Genomic DNA, 19,598 nt, shown 5'->3' on the forward strand with positions numbered 1-19,598 from the left:
CGTGTGCAGAAAGAGCTGTGTAAACACTTTTGTGCAGGAAAGGAGTCACCTTCAGGTAGCACACGAGAGAATGTGGCTTCACTTATCCACCCACCCTCCCATCATCCTTGTCCTCTACCTTCCTTTGGTCACCCTCTAAGCCACGTAATCACGTTAATGGGCTAGGATAGCTCTCCAACTGGGAGGGACAGTGGGGAGAGGAAGCAAGGGGGATTGGTGAAGAGATGGAGAAATGAATGAATGAAGAAGTGGGCTAGAGAATTTGAATAAAATACCAAATTAGAAAATTAGAGGAGCCATATTAGATTTTTTTTTTTTTTTTAAAGAATGGCATGAAATAAGAAAAGAATGAATAAATATAAAATACTGCACAGTATAGTATTATTATAACTGTTTAGTAATTTATGGCAAAGCCCTTGTTTTTTAATATCACAAAGTGCTCTGTAAAATGTAACAGGTTGCAACTAATGATTTTTTTCAGCCATTTTCTTGATTGATTTGGTCTATAAAACGTCAGAAAAAAGTGGAAAAACACCCATGTTAACTGGTGATGTATTCACCATCATTCCAAAACTCAAACTCAAAAATAGCTTTTATAAATCACAAAGAAACACATTTGAGGAGCTGAAACCAGAGAATATTTTGGCATTTTTGCTTGAAAAATTATTGAAACAATTCATAGAAAAGCATAATGCGTTAATTTTTTTAATCGTATTAATTGCATGCCGCCATTTATTAATTTATTTTCACTTTACTCGGCTTTGCGTCGTGCCTAACAGGCTACTATTTTGCCGTACTTCCTCGTAACACATCCTGCTGCTGCAGGAATAGCAACGCGGATTTCAGTGCCTCATTCTGGTGCCACTGATATGTCTGCACTTCTCTCTGATGCTCTGAAACAGACGTTACAGGCAACAGAAACATTGCTGCACGTGACGCTAGTTAACACTATACTCGACAGCAGCTAACGTTAGCCTACCGCTAGCTAGTAGCATAGTTACAATGCTGACAGCTAACGCTAAACGATGTAAAGTTTGTCTGTATTTCACTGTAGAGGATTCCGACACCGGGATGTAACAATCTGCAGCTGCTGTTGTCAGAAAAAAACAGATTGAGCAAACAACAAACAATGAAACTGGTAATTTACAGCCTCGTGGTGCATTCAAAGTTAAATGCCCTTTTCCCATCTGGTGGTTGTTTTTGTCATTCAACAGCTATTTACTAGTGAAATAATTTATTGTTATAGTGATTACATTATTATTAAACATTTAATTTTGACAATATGGCCTTAGCAATAAACAAGCCATTCTTTAATGTCGCCAACTGTTTGGTACCCTTCTTTTTTTTTTTACTTTCTTAAAAAGTATCCATTAAGGTACCGGTACCATTTTAAAAGTACCGCTTTAGCACCGGTATCCAAACCAAACAATACCCAACCCTAATATTGACTCTAGATTCAAATGTATTAAATATATAATAAACAAATACAAATCTTAAAATCAAGTTCATAAGTAATTTTTTTTGCATTCATTTGATTCCCAATCAAGATACACTGGTAAGAATTGCTTTCTATTGTTAATATAAAACAGTTCTGAAATGCAAAATAATAGAATTTTAATCATGTGATAAAACATGCGATTAATCGCGATTAACTATAGAAATTCATCAACATCATGAAGACCTTCGAGAGGCTCGTCCTGGAGCAGCTAAGGCCTATGGTCAGGCCCTTCACTGATCCACTACACTTCCACACAGCCCAGCCTGGGAGTTGAGGACAGCATCATCTATCTGCTGAACAGAGTCTACACTCATCTGGACAAGCCTGCGCGCACTGTGAGAGTCATGTTCTTTGACTTCTCCAGTGCTTTCAACACCATCCGTCTGGCTCTACTGGGTGAGAAGATGACTGCGATGCAGGTGGAGGCCCCCATCGTGTCCTGGATTGTTGATTACCTGACGGGAGGACCACAGTACGTACGCCTAAAGAACTGTGTGTCTGACAGGGTGGTCAGCAACACTGGGGCTCCACAGGGGACTGTCCTCTCTCCCTTCCTCTTCACCCTCTTCACCTCGGACTTCAACTATTGCACTGAGTCCTGCCACCTTCAGAAGTTTTCTGATGACTCAGCAATAGTTGGCTGCATAGAAAAGGGTGATGAGAATGAATACAGGACTGTTGTGGGCAACTTGGAGTGAGCTGAACCACCTGCAGCTCAATGTGACAAAAACGAAAGAGCTCGTAGTGGATCTGAGGAGGGCAAAATCATCTGGGACCCCTGTTTTCATCCAGGGGGTCCCTGTGGACACTGTTGAGGAGTACAAGTACCTGGGGGTGTACTTAAACAATAAGCTGGACTGGACTAGACACGCCGAGGGTGTCTACAAAAAGGGCCAAAGTCGACTCTTCCTCAGGAGGCTGAGGTCCTTTAACATCTGTCGGACGATGCTGAGTCTGTTGTGGCCAGTGCTATCTTCTTCGCTGTCACATCCTGGGGCAGTGGGATGAAGGTTGCAGACACCAACAGACTGAACATACTGATCAGGAGGGCTGGTGATGTCGTGGGGGAGGATCTGGACACATTGATGACCGTGGCTGAGAGGAGGATGCTGTCCAGGCTTCAGTCCATCTTGGATAATGTCTCACACCCTCTCTACGACACACTGGCCCAGCAGAGGAGCACCTTCAGCAGAAGACTCCTCTCACCCAGATGCACCACAGAGCGCCACAGGAAATCTTTCCTGCCTGCGGTCATTAAACTTTACATCGCCTCCATCAGAGAGTCACACACCCCCTCTCTGTAATAATCTCATCTCAAACATAGACAATCACTTCTCTTTTTTATTGCACTATTTGCACATTAACATTGTACATTTCATATTTTATATATTATTACTGTATATTTGTTTTTATTATATATGTTAAAAGTCTGGATAATATATGTTGTTTGTTTACCTGGAGTGGTAACAAAAATAATTTCCCCCTGGGATTATTAAAGTATTTCTGATTCTGATTCTGAAATTCAACAATTAATCGCGATTAAGAAGATTTAATCGTTTGACAGCCCAATTTACTTTACATACTAAACCTGTGGTGCCTTAGACCGCTGAGCCATCACGATGGCTCACGTTTAAGAGATGAATCCTATTTGGATGATGTGGATATATAATCTGTGACCTTTTTTGGGTAGATATTCAAATTAACACTAATGCAGGACAAAAATAAAAGCCAGTGAATAATTCATATAATTCCCTTATTGTTGCAGACATTTCTAAGTCACCTGCAGTAGAGCTCAACATTGTTTAATAATTCAGCGGGGGCGTTTTGTACTGTTGGCTGGGTGACATTGGCTTGCAGGAGAGGCGTGCTGTGCGAACAGATGTCTACACCCGCCATGGGTAAACAAAAAGCCATGCCTGGGCATAATTCTGCCCCAGGGAGATTTCCTTCCTCCTCCTCTCTTATCCCCTCCTCATCATGTTGAATTCTCTGTCTTGACATGTTCTTGCTGGATCCTGAATTTAAGCCATAAGTATTTTTAATAGAAAATGTAATACATTTTGAATATGATATTGGTCACTGTGTTTCACACAGTTTTTTCATCAGAATACCCCCTTTGCCCTTACTTGAGTTATGCTTGATATTGTGAGCTATTTTGGACAGATCTGGTCTTTTTTGTCTCGCCAATTCAGATTAATTTTGACACTGTCAACACTTACGTCATTTGTTTTTGCCACATATCCTCGTATCACTCCACTCTTTACTGGTACTGTCTCTTTTTCTCTCTCACTTCCCTCTCTCTCTCTGTCATCCCACTTACAGTAATTTCATAATACACGCTATTAAAGCTGAGTCTTTTGGACTTGAAGATAGGTCCATCATAACTATTGGCATATAGTAATGACATGCTGTATAATCTGTCATCGTCAAAGTGTCAGGCAGCGCAGTGTGCACTCACTTGGAATATCGTAGAGAGTAGGAGTGGGTGTCGGGGTAAAGAAGAGCCAAAGGGAAGTTGTTCTCTGCTGGTTGAGCATAAGGTTTGAGCAGTGAACACAGTCAGAACTGACATTCATACTCACCCTGTGTATTCTTATTGCTCTCTTTAATTAACATAAAATAGGGTAACCTTGTCTCCTACTAAATGCTTTCATATTCTAATAATTTGCTTTTCCAGAGAAGTTTTGTAGGACACATAATTGCTCCTTCGCTGAAGGAGGGTCTGGCTACTCCACATAGCATTCGGGGATGGGGGAAAAACATGCTCTGGTTTATTGGCATTTCTTTAAACCAATCAGAATCGTTATGTGCGGTGCTAAACTCAGCACAGAGCCGCTGCAAAATAGTTGTGCGAGAGAAAACTCAGATTGGACAGATAGTCTAGCTAGCTGTCTCAATTTGCCCTGCAGAGATTTGAGGAGCAGTCAACAATAGTCCTCATTAATCCACAGAATTTAAAATTCCAACACAAAGAAGGCGGAAGGAAACGGAAAATACATGCATGGAATTTTCTGCTGCACCGGAGCAATCCCGGAAGTGTAGCGTCAAGGATATAGACTAAAATGCACCAGACTGAGCAGAGTGTCAACCAGGCAGCTGATTTGTGACTTTGGGATGCAAGTGGGTATTTTGAGTGCCAGATTGACGCAGAGGGTTGTGCCACCTCCTGGCTATGACACAGAGACCGTAATTACCATGTCCTTGGGGGGGACAATCTAATCGCTGGGACACATGGCACATAAACCTGAGCATCACAGGAGGGATCTGCTGCAACACTTCCTGACAATTAAAGACAAGAGGGTTCTGGGGAGAAGGGAACAGTAAATGAAAAGGCATGTCTTGGAAATGTTGTTAGGTCAAAAGCTTAACAGTGAAGCGTTCAATCAGTGTTTGCATCCTACAGTTTAATGGGCATGAGTTTCGAGGTCTTCCCAGGTCCGAAATGTTACCATATGTGCATAAATTATTGTTTTTGTGAAATAGAGACCTGATCCATTTAGAACGGAGGATATTAGACACGATACAAAATACTCAAAAAAAGGCCATAATAGAGAGCAACGGTGCCCGCAGCAGCATGATGCTCTATCAATGAACAAGACAATTCTAAAAGCGAGTGTAAAGTCATAAGTTTTATTTCAATAAAAGAATTTGTTTAAACTTTATATGCTTCAAAGACTGATTTATAGAAATAATTGTTCCGTAGCCAACTGGGCAATATATAAAAAACTATTCTCTAGCCAATTTAACATCTGTAAATGAAATTCCAAAAGGCTAACTGTCATTTTATAACATACACCTGTGAAGACCTTTAATATGAGGGTAGTAATAAAGCAGAGACTTAAGCTATAAACATCCACCATCATAGCTCCTCACATGGCTACTTACACGTCACCATCAGAATCCCTCAATTGTGAATTAAAAGGGGCACTCCAATGTTCTGTTTTTGTAGTCACTGTGTAGTACTGCTTAGTCTGTAAGAGTAACCGTAGTAACAGTAGTAATGCTTTCTGTGGCCCAGGAGGAGCTTAGACAAGTCTGAGAAAATGTAATCAAGTGACTCTTTTGGTCTGCATTAGTACTGTACTGAGTTTGAAAGATGCTAGCATTCACCAGTCAGGGAAGGTCTAACGTAGGATGCTTTATAGGAGGCGTAGGCTCACGTGTTTTTGGAGTGTGACTGACACTAGTGACTAATCAACCATTGTTCTGTCTCTTGCAAGTCCCCCAACTTTATGGTGTTACAAAATCAAATTTCCCGTCTGGCCTCTGATGTTTGGGGATAAATTTGAATCTCAATGTGTTAGTCTTAATTTAGTGTTTTTATAGTCTTGCATTGCCAGACCATAGTAAGATCTGGCTACAACACCTTTTTATTAAGGGATAGGGGGGAAACAACGCTCTGGCTTGTTAGGATTTCTTTAAACCAATCACAACTGTTCTGGGTGGCGCTAAACCCCGATAGCGGAGATAGCGAGTGGGGAGGAACATCATGTCAGGCTACATCCCAACAATGTGCATCCGTTTAGCCAGACTAGTGTTTTTATAGATCAGAAAAAATAGTCATCATCATCATCATTTATCGATATTGATCAGTTTGTCTTGAAGAAACTTTGGTCGTCTACATCATTTCCATTAGTTATTTTATTTTACGATTTTATTTTGTTTAAACGTATTTTGTGTCATCTGTATATAATTAGTCTGTAACTCATTGTTATCACTGCCTCTCTTTAATCCCAATGAGGCCAAATAAATACATTATCAATACAATTAAGTGTTTCCAACCGCAACTTGAATCAATCACACGACACATTTTATCTGTAAGACTGATGTGTTTAAGTGATTTATACGCAATACTTACAATTTCTTTGTGTACTCCATCTTTCTGTCTCTCATTCTTTTCTTACTTTATAAACAAAAAGGAATTTTCCACATCTTCAAAAAGTCTATAACACAGGGCAATGCACAATGATCGAATCAATGCAGATGATCAACTAATCATCATTACTCTCCCTCTCGTGCAGGGAGAACGTCAGGACTCGGACGTCGTCGAGGAAAGAAACGCCCAGGTGCAGTTGGAGAAGGCCAAGGTACTTTTTCACTGTTCTTGGTACCATCACAACCCGACCCACCGCGGCCCTCACAGACACATTTTTCAGAGTGGCTGCTCTCAGGGAAATTATTACATCACAGACAGTAAACACAGACATCAGGACATCAGATTAGCGGAGCAATATTCTGCTACTGAAATGAGTCATTGAAGTCTTCATCCTTGCCATCCCTTTGTGTTCGATGTCTGGAAAAGGATAATAATGAAGGATATTAATTATTACTGATTCAGTTCAAATTAATTCTGACCTTGTCTTCAGCCGACTGCTTTTATAGCAATATAATATATTTCCACTGAAAGAAACCTGAGTCTAATGCAACAACATTCAAAATGTTTTTGCATTAACAGCTATAATGATATACGAGGACAATAATCTGTAATCCAGTGTGCTTTGAGGTAAGGGAAAGCACTTAATCTCATTTTACTACTATGTGTTCGAGCACAAATATTTCTACTTTATCATTTATCCACATACAATTCAAGGCTATATAAGTAGACTTCTTAAAGTATTGATTGATTGATTATGATTATTTTCTCATTTATTTACAAGATAGCAACCAGATTGCTTCATGAAAGGTATGAACGTCTGAAGGGCATTTCATGAGAAAAAAAACAAAGATTCGAGAAATATGAAAAATGAACGTGAATGACAAATTATTTTGTGCAGCAGAAATGTTTTCCCCTCTTCTTTCCTATCCCATTAATCATCTTGAAACCACTTGGGGGTCCTGGCCCCCAGGTTAGGAACCAGTACAGTATGAAATGACAGAAACTAAAGGAGAGGGTGATGCAAACATTTATTTAATTGTTTCTGATCCGTTGTGCCTCATACAGTACAGTACACCTACAGTACATGCCTTGTTGAGCTCTTTCAGTTTGTGAAATGGAATCCCCATGAACAAATAGTCAAGTAATCCGCACAAGAATGCACACTAATTAATTTAAATAAATCAACAAACTGAGTAAAACCACTTGGGCTGTGACTTAAATGTAATTTATGTATCCTTTAACATCAAGTGTATCCAGAATTTACCTGCTAGGTTTTCCAGTCGATCACTGATGTGTGTGTTAAATCCTTGAGTATATAGTCTGATGACGATAAAGAAAAGATATTCACCACTATGACATTACGTAGGTTGCATTTATGAATAGAAAAACACTGCACATAAATTAAGAAACAAGCCAATTAAGGAATAGATTTGCTGGATAATGGAGCACATTTTCAGACAGTCTCTCCCTGTAGTTCACATGAAAAGTTCTGCCAAGAATGAAAAAACATTATAGAGAGAGAAACTCAAACTCTGGCTCCTTTCACACAGATGGCAATTTACTGTTTAAAATGGATGATAATGTCAAGGCGTCGATTTGAGAAATGGTCAGCCTGTTTGCTTGTGTAACAATACGTTGTGCTCTCAAAGCCACTATATGTAATACTGGTATATCATGTGCAGTACAAGAACACAAACTGTATCTGAGAAACTATCTGTGGAGTGCATTTTAGAAAAGAAAATCCCAATTGTGCCAAAATTTAAAAGCAATCTCAAACCAAGTCAAGTTGAACCATTTCAACCTGTTAAATAAAACTTGTTGCCAGAATTCTCCCTGCACTGGCAATCACTGTTTAGAGTGGCCTACATAGGCCAATTACAGAAGGTGAGGTTTTCTACAGTTTTTTATGAAACTCTCTCTTATATCAAACTCTTATCGCTCAGCGCCTGCTGATACACGTCCCATTGAATAGTGAATTAAATCCTCCCCCACAGATTTAATGTGCCCCCACTGGCGCTTTGTAATTAAGGCAGAAAACACACTCGACCTGTCTCCTGCTGTCCCCACAACCTCTCCCACAGCCTCATTTTTCCCAAAGTGGAATAATTAGCAGCTTGATCTCTGTGGCTACTGACATTTGACTCTGATAGGATTACACCTCCAATAGGCATTAAATCAGAAGGAAGCATACTGTAGCTTCTGTGAAACAAATGCATGGGTCTTTTTTTTTACAGCAGGCATTTTGCATTTGTCATAGTGGGAAAGGAACAGGTAATATCATTAAGGATGGCTCTGTTCTGTTTAAGTGTCCCAGTAAGCCATGACATGTGTCAGTGAGCCAGCATACACAATACCAGGACTCTGAAACTGAAGCAGCTAAAGTGAAAGATGCAAGAGGAATGGTATTCTCGAGTTAAATCAGTTTGATAGAAGACATTTAAAAACAGCAAAGTATTTTAGAGTGAATTTTTAAATACATGTATATAATTAAAATGCATTTAGATAAATAATTAAAGAAAATAGAGCATAATGTAAAACAATTTGTAATTTTAACATACGTTTAAGGGACACTATATTGTTCAACAGGCAAACAGACTAATTCCTGTATATCCACATATCTCTGGCTCATTTAGATTAGATTTGCTATGCTCTGACAACCGTCACCATGTTCATTTTGCACTGCATTAGGCTGCACAGATGGATACATGCACTTGAGCCAAAGCTGACCAGTGTTGCTGACACAATGTTCAATTTAGTTACACAACTCGAAGGGACAACCAAATGTAATGAATGTGATAACCTAATGATATTAATGTGGTGGAATGAATCCCGTATTTGTACCAAAACACAGCATGCTCTTCCTGCTGCTAACACTCCTACTTAACTGACTATAGAGTAGCCACATTAACCTGTAACTTCAGTTCATACTGTTTTTACTGTTTCAGTAACTTGATATTGAGTTTTAGCAGCAGGTTGATTAAATTGTCAGGGCATAGACAATGCAATTTAAATATGCTGCTGGGATTTCATGTAGTTTTGTATTGATTTTGTAAGTTTAGATATGTATATGTAGCAATACTTGAATTTTCAATGTTGTGTTATCTTTAATATCCTTACGTGTGGTAATTATATTATTTCTGATATATTTTGTTACTTTGTGTGTCCAAATTAATTTGTAATTTTGGGCACAAATTAATTCCAGAGCACAATTAATTAATTTCTGTGGAAAAATGATACCAGCTGGGTTCTGTATATCTGCAACACATTTCGCTATCTTTTCCAAATACATCCTACTTTAACTGTTTTGCATTATTTATTAATTTCCTTTACATAAGTACTGTAAGGTCAAATGCTACAATTTACAAGTTATTAATATTTAAATGCAGAGCTGTTTGGGCAGTAGGGAAAACGACCCAAATCAAGACATGCCACACACACATACACACAGCATGCATACAGGCAGGTACAATGGCATGCTCTCCGGCATGCACACCATAATTATGCTGGTATCATGATGTTTAAAAAGAATATTTACAGCTTAATACAAACTGAACTATACAAAAAACATTTATTCTCTCGTTAACAAATACACCGATGCTTCAAAAGCACTTTTGGGCAGATTACAGTATTTAATGTTTCTGTGTGCAGATGGCTTCATTTCACATTAGTTCCACTCCTCCAATACAACATTAGTTGTTCCTGGTTGATGTAGATTTATTATAATGTGTTATATATAATATTAAATTGAGTAAAATATGAATGATTTTTTTGTGTAAAAATGTGTATGTGGGTAAAATCTGGGAATTAAAGAGAACTGTGACATCCATTAGTAATTACATTCTGTTAAGAACACCTGTCCTGTGTCCCCAGTACAAGCCTGTGGCATTCGCAGTACGTTGCAACTTCTCATATACGCCAGCAGACGATGACAACGTTCCCGTACCAGGCCAGGCCGTCACCTTTGAGGCCAGAGACTTCCTCCATGTCAAAGAGGTTTGAAACAAACACACTGATCACACTGTCACATACATGTGTGAGGTAACAATGACATAAAATGCAATAATGCAGGTGTTGAATAGACTTATAAGCATCATCAGAGTAAGAAATAAATATGAGCCAGGCCTTAAATTCACCCCTTTTTTTTTTCTTCTAATTACCAGAAATTTAACAATGAGTGGTGGATTGGACGGCCAGTGAAAGAGGATGGTGTGGTCGGCTTCATCCCTAGTCCAGTCAATCTGGAAACCATTCTCATCAAAAGAGAAGTCCAGGCGAGAAAAGCTGCCAAGGCCTTAGCCAAGTATGTACAGCATTTCCACTTTCCAAAAGTTTCAATACAAGATTCATTCGTAATCCTACAGCCTAATAATAATCTTTATTGGTCCAGCACACATACAAACACAAATATCACTACAAAGTCACATACAGAGGATTATATGGCAAAAACATCCACAGATTTGTCAACTATATGTTGAGTAAAACAGTGCTTTCATTGGGAAAAGGTCACACCAGGAATTGTTTTTTAGATAGAAGGAAAGCAAGCGTGGCTGGATCAAACTGCAAACCACTGCACTGTGGCAAAAATTAGCTGAGGGCCCCAACTGACCCTCCTTTCTCGCACTCTCTATGCATTAGTGAGCAAAAATGAACCAAACAAATACAATGTACACACTTAGGGGTGAGTTGAGGTCAAGTCAAGTCAGATTTATCTATATGGCCAAAAATAACCAATTTATGTCAAGGGCCTTCACAATCTGTACAGCATACAACACCCTCTATCCATAGACCCTTATCATTTCAGTGGAACATACTCCTGAGCAAATTTGTAATTAATCAAATACTGCAAACCAGCTGTCACACAGTGATACTGCGGCTTTTTGGGGCTAACATTTTTTTAAAGATTTTAAACATTTTCCATAGCTATCAGACAGCCATTGGTTTCGATTTATTTCAACATGCTATAAAGTCCACTTTCAAAGAAACAAAAAAACTAGTTTGAGAATCAGGAATGTTTACCTTTTGTTCAGTTAGCAGGTTGCTTTTACTCTAATCAGCCTGGCAGGCAGGACGATCCACTACAGACTGAAAGATTTGGACTTTACCTAGTTAGGCTGAAAGAAACTCACATAGAGGATCTTGGAAATTTGGCTTCGGTGGCAACTGTGTGTGCTGAATCATCACTTCAAGGGATTTACCCTCTAAGCTTTATATAGCTGTGTCTTATAAAAGTAGATATACAGTCTTTAAGCACACATTCTTTTATTTCATAGATACAGTACATGGTGCTCTTTTTTCACCATGAGTGAAACATTAAGATTTTGACCCTAAAGAAGAAGGCTGTTTGTCTTTGTCTTTAGTGAAAAGATCTGACCTAATTCAGGACTTTTCTCTCATTCCAGCAAAGCAGCGTCTCAAGTAGCTCAAGATTTGAACTCAAAGAAATATACTCCTCCATCACAAGGTCAGTGTGTGTGGTCAATTAAAGATGATTTTGTTGTTTTATTTTTGGTGATTGAGTTAACATTAGATACCTTTTTTATCCTTCTGCATAAACAGCCAATCAGCAGGTGAAAAAGAAACCGGTAAGTGACCCAATGTTTGTTGTTCTGCTGACATCTGTTTTAACCCATTATTTTACATCAGTATCTGGAAACCTTTGGTAGACCTTTTCTTTTATTATAAAGAGCTTTATAGAACATTAGGGCGAGAACAAACACTCACATTCCATCCATGTTCACTTTGTTTTTCCATCTACTTTTATGTTATCTTAGTCTTTTGTATATTTGCACTCTTTTGTTTGTTCTGCAACTTATGAATAGCAATTTCCCTTGGGATGAATAAAGTTTTATCTTATCTTATGTTTGCCCTGCATGTTGCATCAGCAGCAACTTGTACAGTGACTTAAACTTGCGTAACTTCTTTGTGGCTATAGGGGGAGCAGGTGGCTATGTATGATGTAGTGCCTACAATGCGTCCTGTGGTTCTAATGGGACCATCACTAAAGGGTTTAGAGGTAAGTCTGCCTCACGCACTCGTTAATGTTATCTCTTAATAAGTTGCCTTTGTCTTGTGAAGGGCCTAAGATGCTGTAAAGCTGAGACAGCTAATCTAGTATTTCAAATACATATTGATGTTTTGTATTGAGCTTGAATAGAGGGAAATTTTATTTAAAATCCATGTTTCTTTTGTGATTCCAGGTTACAGATATGATGCAAAAAGCACTATTTGACTATTTAAAACATCGATTTGAAGGCAGGTAAGTTCTGATTTAATTCTTTAGTGCCACACCTTTTTATGAGGAAATAAAACATAATGCAAATCACAACTGTGTAACAATCCCTGCTTCTCTGTGTCCTCTCCAGAATTACTATTACACGGGTAACAGCAGACATCTCTCTGGCTAAACGGTCCATCCTCAACAACCCTGGCAAAAAGGCCTTAATGGACCGGTCGAATACCCGCTCCAATTTAGGTACACAGCTTTATCATCGCAACATGGAGCCAGTAGTCGTGACAAATTTTCTTTGGCACCACTTTTATCTGTTTTAGAAGCAGGACGGTTGGGGTTTAACTCATCAGTACAATTCACAGAGTATCAGTAACAGAAAAGTACACTAAATTGACTTCTAAAATAACTTTTTGTAATTGTCTCAGCTTTCTGGCACTCGTGTTGTCCCTGGTGGCAAACCTCACCCATTTGCAACCCTAATTAGGTTAAAACAAGCAACCAATACTATCTCACCTAAGTCTAAAATGAATGTGTCATACTTTCCCTTTTTCTTTATCTCATTAAAACACTGCAGTTTGGATTCACAAGATGTTTTGTATATACTGTATACTGCATATGATGATCCTTTACTCAACGGAATAATAATGCCAGAGATCACTGTATGCACCACAATGAAGATAATAATAGGAATAGTTCTACGTTTTGGTAGATACACTTATTTGCTTTCTTGCCGAGTGTTAGATGAGCTAGCTGTTTCCCCCCCATTTCAATTCTTAATGCTAAGATAATTAGCTGCTAGCTGCAGCTTCATAATCAACGTACACATATGAGTGTGGCATCGACCTTTTAATCTTATTCTGGCAAGAAAGGAAATAAGTTAGAAATATTCATTTAAGTGTAAGTTGGAAAACAGGTTGACATCTGAGACATAAGTAGGTTGTTGGATTGTGTCAGTAAAGCTTGTATGGTAATAATTGTAGTTGATATTTACTGGGCATTCACTGTCTTTGCCCCAGTGACATTGTGCAGTAGGATAGGTTAAGTCCCCACTTTGGTTACAAAAATAAAGAATGGGTATCAGACAGAAGGGGGATAAGATTTACTTGGTTTTCTCTACTCTTCTCTTCCTCATTGCTCTCTCATCCCAGATGCTGCCGGTATGTATGACTGAAAGCACTGGTAGTCCATGTCTGTTTGAATGTCCACCTTCCTTTCATTACCTCATCAGCACCAACAGCCACTGTTCTGACACTGTTACTGTGTAAACATACACCAATGTTTTCTCTGCTGTCTATTTGTTTTAGTAAGCTAACTAACTGAGATGTGTAAGATGTAATTCAACCCTTCTTAAAGGGCTGAAATGTGCCATGCTTTCCTGTTCTCCCTCTAGTGGACAATCTTTGAATTACTCCTCCCATACATCCTTTATTTTATAACCATAGTCTCACAAGTGTTTTGTCATAGGTCACCTTTACAATTTTTAATCTGTTGAAGGGTTTTGTAAGCCGTCATGTGAGTTCTTGTGATTCGTTCAGCTACTGCAGTAAATTGATCATTTTTTTTGTCAACTGCTGTTTCAACAATAAACCTTAAATCTCAAAATATAACTTGATAATTTAATTCTTACCTTACCTCTGGTTTGGTAGGTCTAACCTTCAAAATAAAAGATTTCAGATTGCATCGTCATTTCTTCATCTTGATTAAATACAATAGAGAAGAACGAAAAAAAATCTTCACTTACCAGCTCTTGCAATGCAAATACATGTGAAATAACTTAAAATTACACACAGTGGCATAATGTAGGTGTTTCAAATAAATTATCGTAAAGTTGTGCAATAACAATCCAAAGCTATGGGTCAGTGACAGGAACATATAGACTGTAAGTTAATAAGTTATATTTTAACAAGGAAATTAAATATGCACAATTGATGGATTTCCTAGATCTTAGTTGTCAGAGTCATGCTTTTCTTCCTTGCTTTTTCAGCCCAGATCCAAGGGGAGGTGGAGCGTATCTTTGAGCTCGCCCGCAGCATGCAGCTGGTGATTCTAGATGCAGACACAATCAATCACCCGCTCCAGGTGTCCAAGACCTCCCTGGCACCCATCCTTGTCTATGTCAAGATCTCCTCACCAAAGGTAAGCTTTACTAGAGACCTGCACCTTCTTTGGCCTGACTGTTCCTAAGTTCTCTCAATATTTTGTACTGCATGTGTATACTAAGCAAACATGATCCTGTAAAATGCAGACAGCCACCTAACCTTTTTTCCTCTGTTCTTTTTTCTCCTCATCTCTTCACTGTAGGTGTTGACGAGACTGATCAAGACTAGAGGGAAATCACAGACCAAGCATCTTAATGTTCAGATGGTGGCCGCAGACAAGCTCGCCCAATGCCCGACGGTGAGTGCCATCTAGTGGCCGGTGTGTGATATTGCTGCAGTGGTAGTTACTGTTCAGAAATACTAATACTGTAATCTTTACAGTCATGCCCCGAAAGAACCAAGCAGGACTGCGACATTGCACAATCCAAATTTTCTTCAAAACTTGCCATTTTCAGCATGTAGCTTGCTAGCTCGAAGTTTGTTGTTTCCCGAAGCGAAGGGATTTTGAGAATGGCAACACACAGAGAGCAGAAGTAGAGGGACATCCGGCGTGTGAGCTGAACGGATGTCAGGCAATTATACTGGAAATGTACTTCTGTTGATCCAGACTATGTCCCCATAATTTTTTTTCTTGGAATTTGGGGGGGTTAAACAGCTTGATGGGAATTTATATTCTACAATTTTAAAACAATGTTTGTGTTTTTTATTTTTTATTTTTAAAGTATTTCATTTAATAAAACACAAATGATTAAACCACTAACAGAATAAATAAATATGAAAAATTCAATAGAATTTTTTAGAGACTTGTCAGACTTGTTGTTGTAGACTACATAGTCAAATTCAGCATATATTTCTGTTGCCAAATTCAAAGTCTTCACTGAATGCTCATGTCGCTCTTCACATTTTTGAGATGACCTTATTTCCTTACTTCCCTTTCCCTGAATCTGGTCGCAATATCTCATTACAGGCATACTTCTTCTGCCACATTTTCAATGGAGTCATAGATTATACTTTCAACTATCGTCTCGATTACAGGGTAGTCCTTTGTTTGTTTCCTACTGTTGGTCTTTTACGTATTCTTGTCCTTATTCTCATTTTCCTGTAGGAAATGTTTGACGTCATCTTAGATGAGAACCAGCTAACTGATGCCTGTGAGCACATTGCTGATTATCTGGAGTCTTACTGGAGAGCCACTCATCCACCAGAGATGGAGCCTCCCAACGCAATGTTGGCCCAGCTGGCCGAGAATACACTGCCCACCAGTCCTTCAGCAATACCGGTACATGTAACACAGACACATACTGTATATGGGAAACAACTACGTTAACAATAAAGTTATAGGATGTAATATAATTTGCAAAGATTTCATACATCTCATCTCATCTCATCTCATCCCACCTGCACATGCAGTCTGCTGAATGTGGAAAAACTGTTTGCACAGTAAATTATGAGCTCAACAGGAATGTTATTTTTCTAGACAGAGGAATTCCACAGTGTGCTGCATCTGTATTTGTTTCCATGTATTCATCTAACATTTTCATTTCATTTCTCCTCATCCTACTCCACTGGAAAGTTGAAGAAATGAAATAGGTCTACTCTGGTGAGTGAAATAATTCTGTGTATTGTCTAAAAAAAATTAGATTAACAAAGATTACCATGGGTTTTCTGTTTAGGGTTAGACAGGTGCAGGCAATTTATTGCTTTAATATGATAGCTTATTTTTTATTTTTAAAATTAAGAAATAAAGCAACTTGCTGAAAACCAGTAGAATGACTTTGTAAAGGTAAATAAATCTGCTGCCCTCAACCATGCCACATGAAATCTGTGTCAGCTATAGCAATGCCGTGCAATGATGGCCCAAGGTCCCATGATAAAACTGAGCATTATCATCCAAAAATATTCAAATTGCCTCTGGTAATTGCCAGTTTAGGCACTTGAGAGCCAGCTGCCTCTCTAACAGCAGCTGTGTTTGTACATATGGACTTACAAATACAAGTGTGTAGGTGAAGACATACAGTGTATAGGATTGGGCCCAGTATTTGTGTGTGTGTGTGTGTGTGTGTGTGTGTGTGTGTGTGTGTGTGTGTGTGTGTGTGTGTTAGAGCAAGCTGTCTACATATGAGTGTCCTTCGTGTGGATGTATGTGACATAACGTTGCATTTTCTTTTCCCAGGATGGGCAGAAAAACAAGAAGTCAGCTGCCCCCAAGAGGAAGGGTTCCCGAGAGAACCATTTAGACCAGGAGCAACCTTTAGCCCCAGCACAGGAGCAGAGGGCTGAGGAGGGCCAAAAAGAGGAGGAAGAGCAGCTACTGAGGCCTGAATCAAAGAGACCCCAGCACACCCACCACCATCACCACCGCCGGATGGAGCATCACAGCCACAGCCAGCACAACCAAACATCCGGTGGCATGGAAGTACGGTCGAGCAGAGATTATAGCCAGAGGCTTCCCCGCAGGCGCCTGCCTGAGGAGAGGGAGGAGGAGGTGGAGGATGTGGTGGAGGAGGACGAGGAGGAGAAGCGCTATAACCACCGAGGCCATAACCACCACCATCATAACAGCAACCACCACCATCACCACCACCAACAACAACAGCATCACCGTGGGAACAGCCAGTTACACGTTAAGGAAGACTATGAGCAGGAGCACAATGAACGCAACCGTCAGCACAGACATCACCAGCATATTCCACCACGGACACACCAAACAGGTCACTACCCTGCACACAATCATCACAACTACCACGGCAGAGACAGGGACAGAGACAGAGACAGGGACAGGGACAGAGAAAGACACAAGGACAGGGAAAGAGACAGAGATAGGGACAGAGAGAGAGATCGAGGTAGAGATAGAAACAGAGATGCACGACAATTGCACAGGGATTCCTATATACACTAGTGACTGTTGTTTCTTCTGTGGGTTGGTGCATGGTTTTATGCTGCTCAAGTTATAATGCACTAATGGACAGGACAGAGTGTGTCATCTTTGTAGAAATGTTACTCCTCATGTTGTTTGACTTTTTTTGTATGCTCTGCCACTCACACACACTATCCTTCTTTGTTTTTCTGTTTTTTTTTCGTATTAGTTCTTATTTTCCTTATTACATTAGACAAGATTATTGCAACGTTGTGCTCATGCAGCATGTGTTTTTGATTTTGCATTGGTCACGCAAAATGTACAGAAGCCAAGAACAGTCGAGGTTGCAATAATTTCATTTTATCAATTAAATTACTTTTCTGTTATCTCTGGTTTATTTTATTGTGATAACCTTAGTTAAATAAGATAAGATAAACGTTATTGTTCCACAATGTGGAAAATTTAGCTTGGGCCAACCCCCATGCTGCTGCTATTACCATTACAAACATACAGACATACATACATAGATGTTATTGAACAAACAACACAGCAAGGTTCCTAAAACATAATCATTTATCAATGAAATTACTTTTATTGTTATCTCTGGTTTGTTTTATTGTGATAACCTTTCAATTACACTGAGATGCTGGTTTATTAGGGACACCTAGCTAAAGAATGCAGCATAATACAACAGTCCTGCAACAATGTTGGTGGCCTCTAGCTTACCCAGTAAGAGTGTTTGCCCTATGTTGGCTGAGTCCTGCAGCGCCGCGGGTTTGAATCCGACCTGCTGCCCTTTGCTGTGTGTCATCCCCCATGTCTCTCCCCCTTTCATGTTTATCCACTGTCTCTACACAATAAAGGGAAAAGCCCCCCCCCCAAAAATTTTTATTTAAACTGTTTAAGAGTGGTGTTGATTCAACCTCATGATCATTTTGGAGGATGTAGTTTGTAAAGCTGTTGAATTGTATTGCATTATACTGACAGGTGATTCTCTTATGTTGCCTACCCTCATTGATATAAATGGGGTGACCACAATTCAGTTCAACAGCATCACAAATGACATCCTCCAGAATGATCACACCTCTCTATAACAGTTTCAATTAAACCGAACATTATAACCTTTGTGAAGGTAGGAGTTATTACAGGAATGTTGTATTATACAACTGTAGTATGAGAAAAACAAAAGGTTCTTTTATCGAGATATCTCCAGAAAACAATTTATTTTCTCAAGATAGCAAAATAGTTATCCTTGATTAATTTGTTAGTAGCTAGTTTTTAATAGTTCCAAGCAAAAATGCCAAATATCTGGTTTCCGCCTGTCTGTTTTAGAACATTTTATTTAAAAAATAAGATATCTTTGGGTTTTGGACTTTAAGTCGCACTAAACAAGCTATTTGAAGATATTACTTTGGCCTCTGAGAAATGATGATGGGCATTTTTTCACTTCTTTTGACATTTTATACGCTAAATAGTTCATTGATTAATCAAGAAAGTAATAAGCAGATTAACTGATAATGAAAATGATCATTAGTCATAGCTCAAATCAGGTTATCATGGACAACATCTCAGTTATCCCGACATAATACAATAAAAAAAACTTGTGATCGTGAGATAATGGGATACAATAAAATAATTGATAAACGGCTGTTCTCGGCTTTCGTAAAAGGAATGCATCTCATGATTTTTCTTTCTACAAAGTTACACAAAGGGATGTTTTGTCTGATCAGATGGTAAAAAAAAGACTGTAGTACAACAGACTTGTGTGTTTCAGTGTCACATCTGACTCTGCCCCCATGTGTTACAATCGGTGTATCTTCAAAAGCCAACAATTTATTTTAAACATTGGTAAGGAAAGTCAAACTATTTTTCTATGTGATTAAAGGGAAGTCATACTTTGCTTCCTACTTTTCTAAATGGTGTTCAAGCATATTTATTGACTTGCATTTGCTCTGTCTGGAAGCATGAAATATCTTTTGGTGACATTGACCTGTGCTATATGCTGGATACTCTATGCATCTTCTTGTGATAAAATATAT

At 38.9% G+C, this 19,598-nt stretch overlaps 1 protein-coding gene across 1 annotated transcript; it reads left to right on the forward strand.

The window, feature by feature from the left end:
• The first annotated feature begins 1,673 nt into the window (after nt 1-1,673).
• Nucleotides 1,674-17,601, forward strand: cacnb2b (calcium channel, voltage-dependent, beta 2b). Its single transcript, XM_078264331.1, has 16 exons — nt 1,674-1,718; nt 1,756-2,192; nt 2,499-2,748; nt 6,520-6,585; nt 10,245-10,367; nt 10,535-10,674; nt 11,774-11,835; nt 11,931-11,956; nt 12,307-12,387; nt 12,572-12,630; nt 12,737-12,846; nt 13,752-13,760; nt 14,588-14,739; nt 14,905-15,000; nt 15,808-15,981; nt 16,876-17,601. The coding sequence occupies exons 1-16, from the start codon at nt 1,674-1,676 to the stop codon at nt 17,599-17,601; spliced, it is 2,556 nt and encodes an 851-aa protein (XP_078120457.1).
• Nucleotides 17,602-19,598: the final 1,997 nt, after the last annotated feature.

Source organism: Sander vitreus, chromosome 12, assembly GCF_031162955.1.
Source record: "Sander vitreus isolate 19-12246 chromosome 12, sanVit1, whole genome shotgun sequence".
Lineage (NCBI taxonomy): Eukaryota > Metazoa > Chordata > Actinopteri > Perciformes > Percidae > Sander > Sander vitreus.

What these genes read in the sequence shown, in the direction of transcription:
- cacnb2b (XM_078264331.1), top strand. Translation starts at nt 1,674, where the DNA reads ATGAAGACCTTCGAGAGGCTCGTCCTGGAGCAGCTAAGGCCTATG. An exon ending in ACTGTTGTGGGCAACTTGGA is followed by an intron (nt 2,193 to 2,498) that starts GTGAGCTGAACC and finishes ATCCTGGGGCAG; the next exon opens with TGGGATGAAGGTTGCAGACA. An exon ending in CATCACTAAAGGGTTTAGAG is followed by an intron (nt 12,388 to 12,571) that starts GTAAGTCTGCCT and finishes TTGTGATTCCAG; the next exon opens with GTTACAGATATGATGCAAAA.